The sequence below is a fragment of the Cyprinodon tularosa genome, unplaced genomic scaffold, assembly GCF_016077235.1.
Source record: "Cyprinodon tularosa strain WSP-4 unplaced genomic scaffold, ASM1607723v1 ctg451, whole genome shotgun sequence".
NCBI classification, from domain to species: Eukaryota; Metazoa; Chordata; class Actinopteri; order Cyprinodontiformes; family Cyprinodontidae; genus Cyprinodon; species Cyprinodon tularosa.
Genome location: NW_024039176.1, coordinates 71,190 through 89,514, shown reverse-complemented (window position 1 = coordinate 89,514; position 18,325 = coordinate 71,190). Strand labels below are relative to the sequence as shown.

Genomic DNA, 18,325 nt, shown 5'->3' with positions numbered 1-18,325 from the left:
TGATGGTGAGGGGTGGAAAAAAAACACCTGGTCTCCTTACATTCAGCCACTCTTTCATCATCTCCTCAATGAGGTGGTCTCAAAAGTCGCAGTTACAACACACATAAGGCGCACCGCACCATAGGGCGCACCGCACATTTTGAGGAAAAAAAAAGACGTTTAAGTGCGCCTTATAGTCGTGAAAATACGGTAGTTCTTTTGTCACACTTAAGGTAAGGCAAATTAATTTTTTATAGAACAATTCGGTACAAAATCAATTCAAAGTGCCTTTAAATGAATTAAACAATAACATAGAAGAATGAATAAAAGCAAATAAAGATAAAAACATGATAAAAGATTATAAAAATATGATCTGGGGTAAATAAATGTTGCAGCTCATCACACTAATTGAAAAAAAGATGACTTGGATAAATAGAAACGGCTGTTTTCAAATGATACACACACACAAAAAAAAAATCTCTAACCTCAACGGTCTGTGTACATGCTGGCCATTGGATTTTGGTCTTGAATTAGGAAATTCCAAAATCGGAAAACAAAGAGTTTCTTGATTTCTCAGATAAGATAAATAAAAAAAAAAATCCAATTTTCTTTTCTATATGATGCAGCAAGGAGTTTACTTTCCCTGAAGATAACCTCCCTCCCTTGATCGTTTCTGTTTCCAGTTCTACGCGCCGTGGTGCGGTTACTGTAAAAAGCTGGAGCCAGTATGGTTGGAGGTGGGAGCAGAGCTGAAGAGCTCCAGGTCACCAGTACGTGTTGGAAAGATGGACGCCACTGCTTACTCTGGTGAGTAAATCACAAGCCTCTTCAATATGTCGCCTCAGGGCTTTTCTGTGTCCAGATAATGATCTCTAACATATTTTATCTTCTTTACAAAAATGTTTTGGATCTTTCCTTTTAATTGTGTCTAGATGACTATTGAGATGTTCAATATATGACTTAATTACCCCATTTAAAAAAACAGTGTAGTTCTTTGATCTGATCCTGTTTGGGGTTTATTTTTGTGAATTACAGGAATGGCGTCAGAGTTTGGCGTTCGAGGTTACCCCACGATAAAAGTGTAAGTGTTTAACTTCTTTTTTTCTTATAGACTAAGGAGGCTGATTTGGTAGATTAAGGACTTTATGTCTACATGAAAAATATTGTTTTTAAGTTACTAACCCCCCCACTGGTGGGGTGTGCAAAGAGAAGTAATGCATTGATTGTAGCTGATTTCCAGCTCAGGTTTTTTTTTTTTTTTTTAAACATCCACATCTTAACTGATTGTAGTCAGTTGTTGCATAATAACGATTATTGTCCAGTTAAAGTTATCAGTTATTTTCATTCTGTATGATAATATTAAACTTATGAACTCCGAATATAATGTTAGGAAATTCTTTATCAAACTTAGATTTTCACATGAAGCTTTCTGTTTGAAAGCATGATTAAAACAGATTTACATGTATCCAGTTTGTGATGCTTCTGGCACTTATATCAAGTAAGACATATTTCATTAATTTATTAACCTGGTTCTGACTGTGGTGCGGCTCAAAGCCGAGTGTCTGAGCTGGAGGAAAACATAGCGCAGCGGGAAAACATCCAGACTGAGTTTATATCTTCACCGTAATTTACTGCACCTCAGCTGAGCTCCATTCAACTAGACGTGGAAGTAGAGATGTTTTACCTTTGTGGCCAAAGGAACGATCAGATTTCATACTCATTGTTTAGCTCACTGGGTTTTCATCATATGAAACGGATCCCAAATGAACTAAAATAAATAACCGAAAAAGTTACTCAATATTATTTATAAATAAATGACAATAAAGCGATTTTAATCTGCGAAGATATAAAGTAAGATATTTCTGCTCTCCCTGCAGAAGCTGCACTATGAGTTAACATTTCCTCATGGAACCTACCTTTTCAAGCTTAGTTTTGCACCTACACCTCTTCACTATTTATGATACGTTATAAACTATTTCCTCTTTTTGTGTTGATTTGTCCTAATTTGTTTTTGCTCTACTCCTCCTATTGAAATGTTCTGCTCTTTCCTTCTCTTCGACCTTTTCCATGTTGGTAGAACAGGATAGATTCATTCACACTGAAGGTCAGCAGCTTCAGGGTCTAGATAAACCCAGCAGTTTTAACCATTCTAGGGTCCATTTCTAGGTTCTGGATTGGGTTGGTACCAGCTCCATCCTCTCCAGAAACCCGAGTACAACCCAGTTAAAAGCCTTCCAATGGTTTGCTGTCAAAGAAAGCGTTTAATTTACATCAGGTCTTTATGAACTAATCCATCCAAATGGATGCAGAATAGCTGCTCTCAGGAACCGAAAGAGGAATCCCTCTTCCAGAAGTTTAAACATTTAGTGGACTTGTTAAACTTGACAAAAACTGATGGAGGGAAGTGATTTAAAAGAAAAGAAAGCTTAAGAGAAGTCTGTCTTCCTTGCAGGAAAGTAAATTAGTACTTTTTGCTTATTCCTTTTCTTTTTCACCTGTCTGCTGGGTCGGAGTTGAATATCTGGCAAGGCAAGTTTATTTGTATAACACAATTCAGTACATGGACAATTTAAAGTGCTTTACATGAATTAGGTAATAAAATAGAATAAAAATAAAAGCTAATAAAGATTAAAATGCCTGTGTAAAACACTTTGTGTTATATTAGTGCCACTTTACTGTGGGAGAGTTGCTAATATGGTGGTAATACCCGATTCTAGTTGGGGAAAAGTTAGTGACTTTTAACTTAAATAATCATATAAACAGTTTTGCATTTCAGACCTGTTTAAATGTAATCAGTTATATCAATTAATGCCTGTTGTAACAAATAGTTTTTAATATTTCCTTTAGAATAGCTTGGCTCAAGTTAGATTTTCATAGTTTGAAAACCTCAAGTTAAAACGTAGGTTAATTATATAGCATTTTCATGAATATAGAGATATTAGTTGAATATTTATTTCAAGTTGAACCTCCTAGTTCTTTACAGACGAGCCCCGGCGTGATGAGCCGATATCTGCGGTCGATTAGTTGCTCCTTTGTGGCGATTTGTGTTTTTAACAACTTAAAATATTGACCACCAGCCAATTTGATCTGTCCTTAAAGGCAGGAAAGAGGATTCTGTGGTGGAAGATATGTCCAAAAGCTGTTTGTGTGGTTTTGAACCATGCGCATGCGTCAGTGCCCCCCCTCCTTTGCAAAACTTTTCTACGCTGAAAACACCTCCACTTGTAATATTGTTTCACCTAGAGAGGCAGCAAAGTGTCAAGATGCACCTAGTCAGCAGGAAATCTCCATAAGAAGAAGAGGTCTCTGCTGGCGTTATCACTGCCAGTTATATTTACAATTTGTTGGTGTTTGTTACAATTTGTTAGTTTGTGTTAACTAGATCATTGATGCTCTAGTTTACACAAAAGAGTGAACAAATAGCAGGAAAAAAAAGCCACAACGGTAAACAAGTGTAGGAGTGCTTGTTCGTGCTTTGGCGTAATGGCGGACTGCTAGCTAAACAGCTTATGAGTTATGTTTGGAGCCCACGTAAAAACATCATGGCGGCACGTACGCAAAGTATTTGACAAACATTTAGCCAATCCACTTTCAAGAGTAGGCAAAGTGGATTGGCTAATGTTTTGTTGGCCCCACCATCAGAGTTTAAAAAGTGCAAGAATACCATCCATCAATTAATTCATTTTAGACAAATCTGAACACTTAATTTCTGAGAAAAATCCTCTTTCCCCTTTAAAGACTTTAAATATCCCTTCAGCTACTTTCAGCCAGCTGTGTGGCTGCACACTGCAACAGGTGGCTAATGGGCAAACCTTCATAAAAGCAGAGTAAAGTCAAGCTTTCTCATCAAAAGGTCTTAAGCTTACAGAAATACATAAAATCTAAATGCCTTTATAGTGAAATAGCTCATACTTAGTGCTGATAAATCTATATGGACTTATTAAATAAAGCTGTTTAGTTTGACTTTGATCACCTCTGATTGGTGCATGTTGTTCTTTTTTATTTGTATTTGGAAAATGGAGCTATGATGTTTTTCTTTTTCAGTGTCACTGCTCGAATCCTGTTGCCTCTGTTTGTCCCATCTCCTGAGGCTCCGCCTGTGGGGATGCCCCAAGATAACTAACTATTCAGGAGGGAAGGAGGTGTTGTTGTGTTCTCCTCTAGGCACAACTAACTGACAGTCTCTATTCACACATTTTGAACTCCAATTTCATTAGGCTTGGTTATCTATCTCAGTGTTTTTTTCAATCCTGGTCCTCAAGGCACCCTGCTCTGCATGTTTTGGATGTTTCTGAGGTTCAGAAAACCTGATTCAGATGATTGCAGTTCAGCAAAGCCTGATAATCTGCTATCAATTGATAACTGGTGTGTGAAAGCTGGGAAACATCTAAAACATGCGGGGCAGTGTGCTTTGAGGACCAGGGTTGAAAAACACTGATCTATCTGTGGGGAGAAACCGTACAATATGTCCAATAAACTGAAGCTTTAGGGTTTGGTTATATTTTTCAGTTTTATTTAGAGATTTTTTTGAGAATCCGACTTTGTTTTTTTATAATAGTAAATTTGCATAGATTTTCTGATCCCCATTTTCACTGATAGCATCTGTTTTCCTTGAACGTTTAGAGACAAATCTCTGGATTTATGTAGAGGGCAGCTGTGTAAAGGCAGAACACACAATGACATGCGAATAAATGATCATGGATCTATTCCATGTGTTTGAAGCGGGACCATTTATCAGCAGCGCTGCCATAATGGGCTTCCCATTTGGTTTCATCGGGTTCATTTGGGAAACTGCCTCAGGGTCATGGCAGGACTCATGACATTAAACCTAGAGAGTGATGAAACAGCCATTGCAGAGCGCAAGATGCCTCCCTTGATGAGAGAAGGAGACTTGATTTAGAGGTTGTTTGGCCCTGAGCTCATTAGGCCCTGAGGGCTAATGAAACCTCAACGCTTTCTGCTTGTTGGAAAAACGTGACACGACCACCTTCATTTATAAGAACTTCATTAGGAAGGAAAGTTATTTGGTTTTAATTTGGTTTGGCGGTAAAATAATTTAGCCTAAGCTAACTTTGATCAAAAAATGAATACTTTTGGACTGCTTTGTTTTTCGAAACTGCTGAGAATTGAAAAAAATATACATACTTATAGATTTTCTTTTAATACAAACAGCAACAAAAAAAAAAAAATTTTTACCAACTGCATTTTATTGTCAGAAAGCAAAAAAGTCTGGTTCTTTAAATGATTGCAGGTAACATCAGAATGGGTTAGAGGAGCATGTTGTTGCTAAAGTTGAAGGAAGGCGTTGAGATGAAGGCAACAGTAACAGTTAAAATAGAAGACAACAACACTTGTTGTTTGTTCAAAAGGCGACTAAGAAGGTTTATACGTATTTGTGACTGTTTTGAAGTGTTGGACTATCAGCTATATCTTTAATTATAAAATATAGATGGTATTTTTATTGGGTTTAATATAGAGGATGATTTTTGTTGTAATATAAATGTTGGAGACAATAAGATATTGTTCCACTATATTCACAATATTACATGACAAGTGTCTCAGATAGACACTGCTCCTATTGGCCATTTGTAACTTATGCGTTTTTTTTTTTTGTGTTAAAGACAAATTAAAACATCTATTTATTTGTTGAGATTCCAATTGTCTCTGTTTTAATGCCCATGCTGTGCCAGCAGATGGCGACGTCAACATTAACCACATTTAGGTTGCATATTAACTTGCAGTCATCCTCCTTAAAGGTGTACCAGGTAGTCAGGAAGAGAAGAAGAAAAAACAACTTGTTGTTGGTCTGTTGGCCTCAAGTTGCTCCTTCTGGCTCTCTAAGGAGTTTCTGGGAAGATGGAGCCATTTTTCTTTATAATAACAAAAAAAAGCAATATAAAGTTGTTTTTTTCTTTTTTTATAGTGTGAAAAAAGATACCAAAAGAACAGAGCCTTTTAAAACTGTTTGGTTGAGCTTTGATAGCTGATATTTTGGTGTTACTTTATGTCATTTATTCATCTTTTGGCTCTGATGTATGGATACCAAATGCGGTCAAACAGCTGGTTTCCCTTAGACCGCTGTGTTTCTTCCCATGAGTCATAGCGTTGATGTTAACAGGGTGTGAAGAGGTAGGCTGTTCTTTTCTGACACAGATTAAGCCCCAGAATACCAGCTGAGCTTTACTGAAATGCCACGACATCTCAGAGTATTGATGGTGACTTCGCGCCCGGCCTAATGGCTGCGAGCAGCAGGGGAGGTTGGCATCATCACACCAACATGTTAATGAGTTCATCAGATTCCAGTTGCTTCCAGAGTCTCTCAAAGCCAACCTTCACCTTTTGGATCCGACTGGCAGTGAGAGTCACAGCATTAATCGACAGCTGATGAATATGCAGCAAGGCTTCTATGAAGTGGGGGGGAGTGTGACAGGTGTTTTTTTCTTTATTGAATCTCATGTATAAAACCTGAGTTGGATTAAGAGCTTTTATTGCCTAAACCATCGATAATCTTAGAAGTTGTCTAATACATAATTTTAAGCCTTAATGCAAAGGGTGATAGAGAATAAATCATTATTTACAAGTTTAAAGCTAAATCAGATCTTTTTACTCATCACTGTATACATAACAAAGCACAACAACATGATAACGTTTCTATGGATCTAAAACAGATAAGTAAAGATCTATACTTTAAGATAAAATCCCCAAATAGATATGAACATATAACATTACGGATTCAATAAGAACATCCCTTATTAAAAAACCCCACAAATAGTGGGAATGATTGAACCATTGTAGTGTTTTTTTCTTTAATGCAATCTCATGAGGGCTTTAGGATTGTAGTGTTTTTTTCTTTAATGCAATCTCATGAGGGCTGCTAGCTAAACAGAAAGTAGGAGTTTGTTGTGCGGTAGGTTGCCGGTTGCAATCTGTCTTGCCTCCTACTGGTGGTGCAGATTGTCAGGCTGCTCTGTTGCAGCATTATTGGCAGTCTATAGTCCCCCCCCCCTACTTGAAAAGTGCTTTTAAAACAGCAGCTTACCAGATTTTAGCAATCCCAGGTCTACCTGACAGCAGATGGATGCTCTTTACTGTAAGAACTTCTTTTAACCTCTTAATATCCACCTCATTTTGGGAAATTCTCGCCTATTTTGCATACCAGCAAATAACTGAGGAACTTAAAGTCCACATTACATGTGTGATACAATAATCGAAAGCTAACACCTTCTAGTTTCTGAATAAATACATGCAAATTGGGTGAGTAAAACACCCAAGCTGCATCAGCTCAAACATGTCTAAATGTTATTTTTTTTATTCTCGAAAATAATCTTTTTTTTGAACAGCAGTAATTAAGACATGCTTGCTTGTTGCTTCTTTGTCGTGGTACATTTTGCCATGCTGCTATATCTGTGTTAATTGTGCTTTGGTGCTCGCTATGTCCATAAAATGAACTAGGTGGATGAATTATGCAGAATCTAAGCTTTCCAATGATGTCTAGCATCATTGGTAAACATTTTACCAGTGTCATTTTCATGAATTTTGAGTTTTTATTTGTAAAAGTTTTAAAACGGTGGGTTTTGAGAGGTTAAGGCAGTAAATTTCTTCAAGTGAAACATGAAATGTGTAATGCTGCCCAGGGGTTGATGTTAAGGTTTTTTAACGGGCAAGTGACTTTCACATTTCATTTGCCCAGAAACAATTTTTACTTGCCCAGTATAATGTTTGATAAATATAGTTCCAAATATTCATTTTAATTAATTTAGTATTTTTTAAGTTTACAGGTTCCTGGTGTGTATATGCATTTGTCAGATAATGAACCCAAGCCTACATTACCGTGTTAACATGCTTTTCAATCCTTCCTGTACATTCTTTTCAAACTAAACTTTGCTTTAAACTGTTGTGTGCTTGGAAAAATATAAATTTTAATGTTAAAAATCTATAAAAACTTGACAGGTTAAAAACTTAAGATAAATCACAAGACAGAAGTCAATGTCACAAATGAATAACTTATTTTAGAGTTACTGTATGTTTATGCAAGATAATACTATTAATATAATTTGACTTTTCTAGAGAATCATTATACATAGTTATTTTACACAGGGTTTCCACAGTCTTACATCATTTCAGAATTCCCTGACTTTTAACTGACTCAGGATTAGTTTTCCCTGACAAAATAAATGCAGCCGTTTGTCGTTTTGGTCACTACATCAAAATTACCGCTAGGTGGACAAAAATCACGCCATCTGGCGGAAAATCACCCGGCTTTTTCAAATCACGCGAGAATGTGTACAAAACAACAAAAATGGCAGCGGCAACACTTTTGGGTCGATTTCATTGAATGTCGGTGATTTTAAAATAATTTTGAGTTATAAATAATTTTTTTTGTGTTTAAATTTGTACTCTCCCAACAATAAAACCTACTTGCCCCGGGAGATCGGGCAATGGTTAACATCAAGCCCTGCTGCCTGTTTAGAGGTTATGTTTAAAGGAAACCTTGACTTGGATAAAACAAAAAAGCCTCATCGGAACACATGTTCTAATTTGTTGAAAATGGATGGTATTTAATAATGAAGTAGGACAAAGATTAAAAAAAAATAAAAAATGTCTTCAAGAAATTTAATTTTCTACAAGGAGATTTTTTTATTATTTGCAGGACAAGTAGAATGACACAGTGTATCAACTTATTGTCTACCTTGCATTTTTATTTCCCTCTTGTGTAATTTCTTTCACGTCCTTGTGTCCTTCAATCTTCCCTTCCTTTTGTCCTACCCCCATGGTGTCTTTTTTTTTCTTCCTCTCTTCCACCCCTCTCTGTGTGCTTTTATTTCTCATTGTTTCCTTCTAGTTTATTTTTTCCCCTCAGGTATCAAATGTAGAAACTTCCTGGAGTGGAAATGCCTGCAATACAAATCTAAATCTTTTATTATTTTTATAGGATCACAAATCTGAGAGGTTGAACCTGGAATGGTTTAGATAACAATTGATGCTGCTTTATCTGGATCTATATGTAAACGTATTACTTTAGATTAGATCAGTATTTTTATTATTAACCATAACAAGTTGATAAATAATGTAAAAGCAGCAAGTGACGGTTTATGTCTGTGTTGTCTAGGTTAAAGGGCGACCTTGCCTACAGCTACAAGGGACCCAGAACAAAAGACGATATTGTGGAGTTTGCCAACAGGGTGGCGGGGTGAGTGTTGGACCAAAAACAATGTGACATGAAGCTAAGAACTTAGCAGAACTTCCTTTTTATTTCCAACGTGCCACATGCTGCTCCATTGAAAGCTGTCCAAGGCTGCTTATCAACACAGAACACACTTGTTTAGTAGCTCAGTGGATTTCTGCCTCTGGTGCTCCACTTTAAGCCACTGCACAAAGCGAGGATGACAGATTTTCTCCTCCTTCAGGGGAAATCAAGCTCAATCCATGACAGAGGGGATGATCAAAAGCTTGGCCCCAACTAGAGCGGGGTAGCAGTTTTTTTTTTTCTTTTGTAGTAAACCTCCACTAGGTGGTGCCATCAGTATAGAAATCAACAACCCGACTTTACTGGAAGGGCTTGTTTTCCCTGCCTTCATTTGATTTAAATAGCTATCAGAATGAATGATTCTGTGTGGGTTTTTCTTCCTTCAGACCAGCCGTTCGGGCTCTTCCCAGCAAGCAGATGTTTGAGCACATGTTTAAGCGGCACAACGTTCTTTTTGTGTACGTCGGCGCAGACTCTCTTCTTAAAGTAAGCACCACCCATGAAATGAGACTTGGTTTTTGTTCCAAGCTTTCTCAGAACAGACAGTGCTGTAAAAAAAATAGATTGAATAAATTAAAATCACACCTATGCTGCACTTTTTATAGCAACTAAAAACAATGAAAGGCGGTGAGATAAACAAGTGGAAAGCTCATTTCTTTCTACCTGTTTGCAGGAGAAGTACAACGATGTCGCTGCTGAACTTATTGTCTATACTTACTTCTTCTCGGCTTCAGAGGAAGCTTTGCCAGAGGTAAATCTTTTTTTTCCCAGTTCAATGCAGTGCATTGCATCTCCATTATCTATTAATTCTTGGCAAACTTACCGTATATCTTATACAGATCTTTTTAAAAGGGTTCTTGGGGTCCTTTCACACCATGCCGATTTAGCCAGGGTATGTCAGACATCCCAGAATCTCCTAAAATACTGGCATACGCTGAACTTTTATGTATTTTTTCAATTTTGAGCATACACATAAAGTATCCATAATCATTCCAGAACTTATGTCCAACGACAGCCTAACTTATGCATAATGCACGGCATAGTAATGCTCATGAAATGATGCAAGCATCATTTTGCAAGCCGGTCTGCATAAAAAGATGTCTTTGATTGTGGTATTAACCTAGCTGCTGTTTACCGCCCGCCCAAAATCACCCTATGATGTGGATGAAGTCTGGAGGAGTACTGATGGTTTCCTCCTGTGAACCCCATTTTATACCAAAACACTGCCAATACACTATTGTACCTGTAACTTAGGGCCCACGTATGGCATACGCTGTCATACGTCTCAACGTACTTGCCGTATGTCGGCGTGCTCCAGCATACCCACACTTATCCAACAGGCACACGCTGATCTAAATCGTCAAGGTGTGACAAGGCCCTTACCTATTGAATCTTTTCTTATGTTGTCACAACATATCTATAGAGTATTTTATTAGTTTTGAATGCGATCAGACAATAATAGGTAGTGCATAGTTATTAATTAGGATGAAATAATTAGATATTTTCTATATTTTTCTCTAACGGGTGACATGTTGTTGAGAGAATATCTGATAAAGGCCTTTTAGATTGGTACACAGCTGAATGAATTCAGTTTGGTTTTATACCTGAACACATGGAGATTATTTACAAGTGGAGCTAGACGAGAAATAAACATTCCTGTAAAGATGACAATAACAAAAAAAACAGATGACTCCTCCCTATAACCAAATTGAGCAGAGCTAGCCCTAAGCAGAGCTCACCTGAAAAAGAAGACATTGATCTGAAATCATCACAGATATCGTGGAAAAATGAGCTGATGAGCATCAAGTGAGCCTAAATACAGCGTTTGAGCCGATTGTTGATGATCGGTTATGTTTCCTACAGCTATACATGCTGCATTCAGGATCAGCTGTTTAAACTTGGTTGGTGGAAAAGGCCAAATCAACTTCACAATGATTCAAGTATCTTTTATTACTGAATATTTGCACCGTATATATAAAAAAGCAACATCATCTTTTAAATAAATTATTTCTAAACTGTAACCATCATCTATTGGACATATTCTTTATAAATAAGAGCCTGAATGCTTTGAAGAATATTTGGGTTTATTTCCCTTTGGTAGGTCAGATGAATCTTATTATTTTTAGCCTTTGCAGAATAACAACCGGAGGCAGTCATAATGCACCGACTGCTGTTTGTTTACAATAGAAAACTCCACATTAAAGGCATTGGAACGCGTGGTTACTACCTAACAAAATGAGAAATCTCTAGGAATATATACATATATTTCTGCCAGAACCTTTACCTATTTCGGTTTTACAGTGAATCCTCACTAAAGAAACTATAAACTGTCCCTTTAAAGGTAACCTATAAGTGATCAGTTTTAAAGCATGCATTGGGTTTTTTACAGTGTTTCTTTTGTGAGCTTTTGAAAACAATTATAATCTTTGCTTTATAGTGTTAAATTGACCTCGAAAATGGAGTATAATAATGTTCAGGAGATCTTGGATAAAAAAAAAAGATCTAATCTGGGCTTCTCTATTTTTCCATCAGTCTGTGTCTTTGTCAGAGCTGCCGGCAGTCGTGGTCTTCAAGGATGGATCTCATTTTACTTACGATGGTGGGTATCTTGTTGCTCTGCTCTTTGTGTAACACGTTCTCTCTTGTCTTTTGCTTTTCTTTCCTGCTGTTGTTCTATCATTTTCCTCACCGCAATGACTTATGGTGTGCCCGGCTCATCATAAACCAGCCCGGGCTCTGCCCTCTATTATAGCCATGCGGTCAGGCCAGGGATGTCGCTGTGGTTTGTCTCTGGGCGGACGTGCATAGCAGGCCTCGGTACTTGGCCTGTTCTGAGTGGGCGTTGGAGACCACAGTTTCAGAAAAAGAAAGCCATATAGAGCTTGTTCTCTCTGTACAGTTAAACAAAGCTGAGAACTGAACTTTCACTGTAGCAACAACAGAGTCTGAACTGAATGCTTAGATGCCTCTCAGACAGGCTTCCTATGAAGTCTGTCCATCCATCCATCCATCCATCCATCCATCCATCCATCCATCCATCCATCCATCCATCCATCCATCCATCCATCCATCCATCCATCCATCCATCCATTCATCCATCCATCCATCCATCCATCCATCCATCCATCCAGAATAATCAGTGATATGCAGTGGATAAAGGAATGAAAAGCTGCCTCTTTATTAAAGGGATTGAAGACCTTTCTCTGCTCCAGGGGCTTTTTTCCCCCCATCGTCTTTCAGTGAACCAGACATGAAACGGGTTTCTCGGCGTGTCCCGTTTCTCGGCTTAGCCTACAGGGAATCTCAGCATGCAGCTGCTGTTTAACCCGAAGGTCGTTCTGTGTTTGAAGGAATTGGTGTCAGGCTACAATCTTTGAATGGCTTTTCAGTTTCGATAACACTGGAGTCCAAACTGATTTAAAAAAAAATAAACATACTTACTTGAAATAGTTGCTGAGTCATGTTGAGCAGGTTGAGGCATTAGGGGAAAATAAACTTGTGGAAAGTTTACGAACATTAGAGCATGAAATGGAAACGCTACAGGATTGATATTTAGGTTGGTCGTCTGGAAAGATCTAACAGGTAGGGATGGAAACTATAGGCTGTGTTTCTCTACGTGGCTGATAAGAGAAATCAGCAATGACATCCAGCTTTCACACATTTATTTGTTTTATGAAACATCTTTACATATCATAGTGCAACACATTCCAGAGTCAGTTTTTATATAAGAACCTATACATTATAAACAATTTTAATAGCTTTTCTAATTTCTAAATCAATACAATCAGTCAGAGAAAAACTTTGACATATTTAACATTCAGGCACATTCCATACTTTAAGCATATTAACTGATTATATGGAGATATATAATGAAGACACCACTGACAGGAGTTAAAAGGTTGTTTTCACAAACTCTGACAGTAATCCAACATTTTAAAGTGTGTTTAGGGGACAGCTAAGTGTATGTGAAAGACCAAACCTGAAATGGTCCCTGCAGATTGTTCACTTGCAGTCTCCCTCGATACTCTCGGTTTGTTATTTTATGGTTTCATTTTTCAAAGCCTGACTTCTGGCAAACTATTTACCAAATCTCATGGTTTACTTTTAAAAACTCCACAAATTTAAAGCCTAAAATTGAAATCTAATCTGAAAAGCATTTTAAAAAAACGTGCCTGGATCTCTAAAGGAGCAGGAATTCTTCAAAAAAGGATGAAAATGCATCATATTTTAAAATATATTTTGGTTTAAAAATCTGCCTTTCAAGCTCGACACATTCATATGAACCTTTGTTTAATTTGTAATAGATTTGCTTACTATACTTATGATATAGTTGGAATATATCCCCCCCCCCCCCCCCCCCCCCCCCTCCGGAAAATTGGATGCTCAAATGTATAAAATGTAAACTTTAAACACAACACATTAAATCAATAAAGCACAAATTAGAGTAATATTTCCAGGTTTTTAACATCACTATGTTTTTACATAGCTTTACTCTGTATAGCCAATAATTTCCATATGAATGCAACTCTGAGTAAATCATTATTGGTATCATTAATAGCTTCAATGATTGGCAGAAATGTTTCTTTTGATGTTGAAATAAAAAAAGAACCTATTTCAACATCCTAAAAAAGTCTGCTCTCAAACATTTGCTATTAAAAATATTTTATTTAAATCATTTAAGATTTAGTTTGGGGCTGCAACAAACTATTATTTTTCTATTCGTTTAATCTTTGCTAATTTCTTTCGATTCATCGAATTAATAATCTGATAGTAAAAGGTTACTTAAAATAAGAGTTTTTACAGAATTAAACCTGGTAAACCATAGAAACTTGAGTTCTGGATAGGGCATTTTGACATATAAAGATTTTTTTTGTCTTAAATGAAAAATATTTGTATATTTTTTTAAATACAATTTTAGTATAATTACTGTTCTAAATGGATTGCTCTGTCAGCTAAATGCATGTTTTAGAGGAATTTCCATGATCGTGTGTTAATACTAAGCTATGCATCATTTATGTTAACTTAATGAGATAAAAAAAATGAAAAGTCATAATGAGAGACCCCCTTAAGATGAAAGGATAGAAAGAATTGCATTTTCAGTTGGAAATACCATTGTGTTGGCTCTTGTGCATCTTAAGCAATTTCTTTAACTATAGAAATAAATAAAAAATGGATAGATGTGTATAACACTGGCCGATTTTCCAAGCTGAAGGTATCAACAAGTCCCAAACTAAATGATTGTTCTAAAATGTTGTTAGGATCTCCTCAGATTAAGCGTCTCTTCGCAGCAGTGTTAGTTTACCGTATTGTTTCATGACGCGTTGTACATCAACACCACATTTAACCTGAGCTGGGAGCTGGAAGCGGAAATGCAGGGCATCTAGGCACAGCTCCAAAACGAACGGCCCCCAGTAGTGGCTGTTGGGAAGGTTGGGTACACGGCGCACGACTTGCAGCAGAAAATCCATCTGCGTCGGCGTCTTGTAGCTCGCACCCATTTGCTCCACCTGGCCGTTAGAGAACATGGCCTTGGTGCTCCAGAACTGCAGCAGCAGAGGCTCGCCGCAGTAGACGTGGACAACAAAAACTCCACACTCAGCAGAGTCCTCCAGGACGCTGATGGAGAGGATGCAAGAGCATGGCATCGCCATGGATACGGCACATAAAACCTGTGAAAGATGGAGCAGCCACACGAGACGACAAAATGACTTTAATTTAAGAAAGAAAATCATCCTTATCAAAAATCAACTTCAGGTTGTTAAGCAACCAGACCCACTCAGTGTCAGCAGAGAGAAATTCCTCTTTAAGCAATTTAGTTTCTGCAGATCACCAGCATCTGTTTCTGCCTGCTGTACTTAATCCCTCAGACTTGTTTCCTCTGACTTGAGGCTGCATAAGTGAACCAATGATCCTAAATTACCTGAGGTGTTGTGTTTTTTTTTTTTTTTTGCATCCCTCACTTTGCATCATGTTCCGTCAGAAAGCGTCTTATCAAATGTTAGTCGGCTGAACTTCCGTGACACATTTGCATAGCAGCCCAGGTACAGTTCAGGCGATGGCATTTTCAGAATGTGGCCGCAAAAAACCCAATATGATAATTTTAATGGAATGTTTTGTGATTTTATCTAAGAAACATACAGGAGGTGGTTTCTGAATGTAAAGTGGATAAAAAAAGATGATAGCTTTTAAAAGTTAAAGTCTGAAGGTTATGTCAAATCTGACTTGCTGAGTATCTTTGTAAAGAATTGACAAAAAATGGTTGGTCTGTTTAAAAAGGTCAGGATTTGACAATATTAAGAGAAAGGTTAGAGTTGCTGTTTTAAAACATGCAGAAATGCAAAGGGTATGAAATGTTGTATAAACTGGTGTTTAGGGTCGTCACAATACTAATCTTTCAAACTCAATTTGACTGTGATACCCAGGAAAGTATTGGCTACCAGATATCATTTTTAATACTTGGGTAACAATACGGTATTATCACCATATTGCAAATAACTATATAATGCAATGTTTTTCCCAGCTATCAAAATTAAATGCATAATTATAAAAGCAAGTGCTGAATACATTCAGAAAAAGATATTGATCGTTTAGTTTTTTTTTATCCATCATGTTTGAGGTTTGAGTCAGCCCATGTCTTCCACTGTGACTGCCTCAACTACAGATATGGCGCTCCGCTGCACAGCAAAAGGGGTCCACAGCCTCATCTACCAGAGTGGTGGTGCAAAGGTAGCCCATGTTCCCTCATTGTTTTGGGCAAAAAAAAAAAAAAAAATAATAATAATATATATATATATATTTTTTTTTTATTAATTTATTTCAAAATCAATACTAGGAACTAAAAGATCGATATTATATCAGCAGCCGAAAAACATGATATATCACCAAATCTGATTTTTTTTCTTCTTTTTTTTCTGCCCCCACACCCCAATTTGATACTTTGCAAAAAATGGCTAATGACTAAAGGAATAAATGTGAAAGGCAAACCTTTTTCAATCTCAACAATCAGAGATGAGGTTAGTCAAATAAGAGTACAAACAAAAATATAACGCAATTTCACAATATTTTTAGGTTGTTTTTATGTGCAACAATCTAGAAATCTAAAAATACCAACAGCAAAAACATGCAAACACCCATAATTAGTATCGATACCATATGTCAAATTAGTATTTTATCCAGTTTAAGCATTTGAGTATCAATATTTTTGACAGCCCTAGTGTTGTTCCACATAGCTTTTATGTTCCTGTTGTTATAAGCTGCATTGTTTTTCATATTCTGCCTTCAGATGCTGGCCCTGCCCAGGTTATTCCATCATCTTCCCTGGCCAGTTATATGTATATGTATTTGCATATATGTATATGTATGTATATATATATATATATATATATATATATATATATATATATATATATATATATATATATATATATATATATATACATATATGTGTGTATATATATATACACTCCCCGGCCACTTTATTAGGTACCCCATGCTAGTAACGGGTTGGACCCCCTTTGGCCTTCAGAACTGCCTCAATTCTTGGTGGCATAGATTCAACAAGGTGCTGGAAGCATTCCTCAGAGAGTTTGGTCCATATTGACATGATGGCATCACACATTTGCTGCAGATTTGTCGGCTGCACATCCATGATGCGAATCTCCTGTTCCACCACATCCCAAAGATTCTCCATTGGATTGAGATCTGGTGACTGTGGAGGCCATTTGAGTAGAGTGAACTCATTGTCATGTTCAAGAAACCAGTCTGAGATGATTCCAGCTTTATGACATGGCGCATTATCCTGCTGAAAGTAGCCATCAGAAGTTGGGTACATTGTGATCATAAAGGGATGGACATGGTCAGCAACAATACTCAGGTAGGCTGTGGCGTTGCAACGATGCTCAATTGGTACCAAGGGGCCCAAAGAGTGCCAAGAAAATATTCCCCACACCATGACACCACCACCACCAGCCTGAACCGTTGATACAAGGCAGGATGGATCCATGCTTTCATGTTGTAGACGCCAAATTCTGACCCTACCATCCGAATGTCGCAGCAGAAATCGAGACTCATCAGACCAGGCAACGTTTTTCCAATCTTCTATTGTCCAATTTCGATGAGCTTGTGCAAATTGTAGCCTCAGTTTCCTGTTCTTAGCTGAAAGGAGTGGCACCCGTTGTGGTCTTCTGCTGCTGTAGCCCATCTGCCTCAAAGTTCCACGTACTGTGCGTTCAGAGATGCTCTTCTGCCCACCTTGGTTGTAACGGGTGGTTATTTGAGTCACTGTTGCCCTTCTATCAGCTCGGACCAGTCTGGCCAATTTCCTCTGACCTCTGGCATCAACAAGGCATTTCCGCCCACAGAACTGCCGCTCACTGGATGTTTTTTCTTTTTCGGACCATTCTCTGTAAACCCTAGAGATGGTTGTGCGTGAAAATCCCAGTAGATCAGCAGTTTCTGAAATACTCAGACCAGCTCCTCTGGCACCAACAATCATGCCACGTTCAAAGTCACTCAAATCACCTTTCTTCCCCATACTGATGCTCGGTTTGAACTGCAGGAGATTGTCTTGACCATGTCTACATGCCTTAATGCACTGAGTTGCCGCCATGTGATTGGCTGCTTAGAAATTAAGTGTTAACGAGTAGTCGGACAGGTGTACCTAATAAAGTGGCCGGTGAGTGTATATTTATGTATATATATATATATATATATATATGTATATATATGTTCTAGTTTGGACTTGGTTCAGATGCACAGCGCTTATTAGTAATTCACTGCTGCACCCTTGTTGCTTTTTACCGTGCAGGTCTGTCTCGTTTGAAAGAAGCGCTTCCACTGAGCAGAGGCACACTGTCCAAAAACCAGCCCTCACTTTAAGCAACATGATATTTGACACAGCGTTGTTTTTTAGCTTTGATTGCTGTTGCAACATGCTTCCCCAAACAGCAGCGTCCCGCTTTTGAAGAACGCCATTAAAATATCGGCCAGCACAAAGCCTCATGCATATTTAACAACTAAACTCTCAGTGTCGTGCTGCTGTGCAGTTCTAAGCTTTTGCTGGGCTTCAGGCTCTCTCTAGTGTGGATCATTAATTGTCTG

At 37.7% G+C, this 18,325-nt stretch overlaps 1 protein-coding gene across 2 annotated transcripts in view; it reads left to right on the top strand.

Moving 5' to 3' along the window:
• Window positions 1-18,325, top strand: part of LOC119793410 (protein disulfide-isomerase TMX3-like) — a 68,520-nt gene that overhangs the window by 5,714 nt on the left and 44,481 nt on the right. For both annotated transcript variants that reach the window (XM_038300624.1, XM_038300623.1), the window contains 6 exons: window positions 663-786; window positions 1,015-1,060; window positions 9,089-9,169; window positions 9,613-9,712; window positions 9,900-9,977; window positions 11,759-11,825. In XM_038300624.1, the coding sequence (XP_038156552.1) occupies window positions 663-786; window positions 1,015-1,060; window positions 9,089-9,169; window positions 9,613-9,712; window positions 9,900-9,977; window positions 11,759-11,825 (496 nt within the window). The remainder of the gene's footprint in view (window positions 1-662; window positions 787-1,014; window positions 1,061-9,088; window positions 9,170-9,612; window positions 9,713-9,899; window positions 9,978-11,758; window positions 11,826-18,325) is intronic.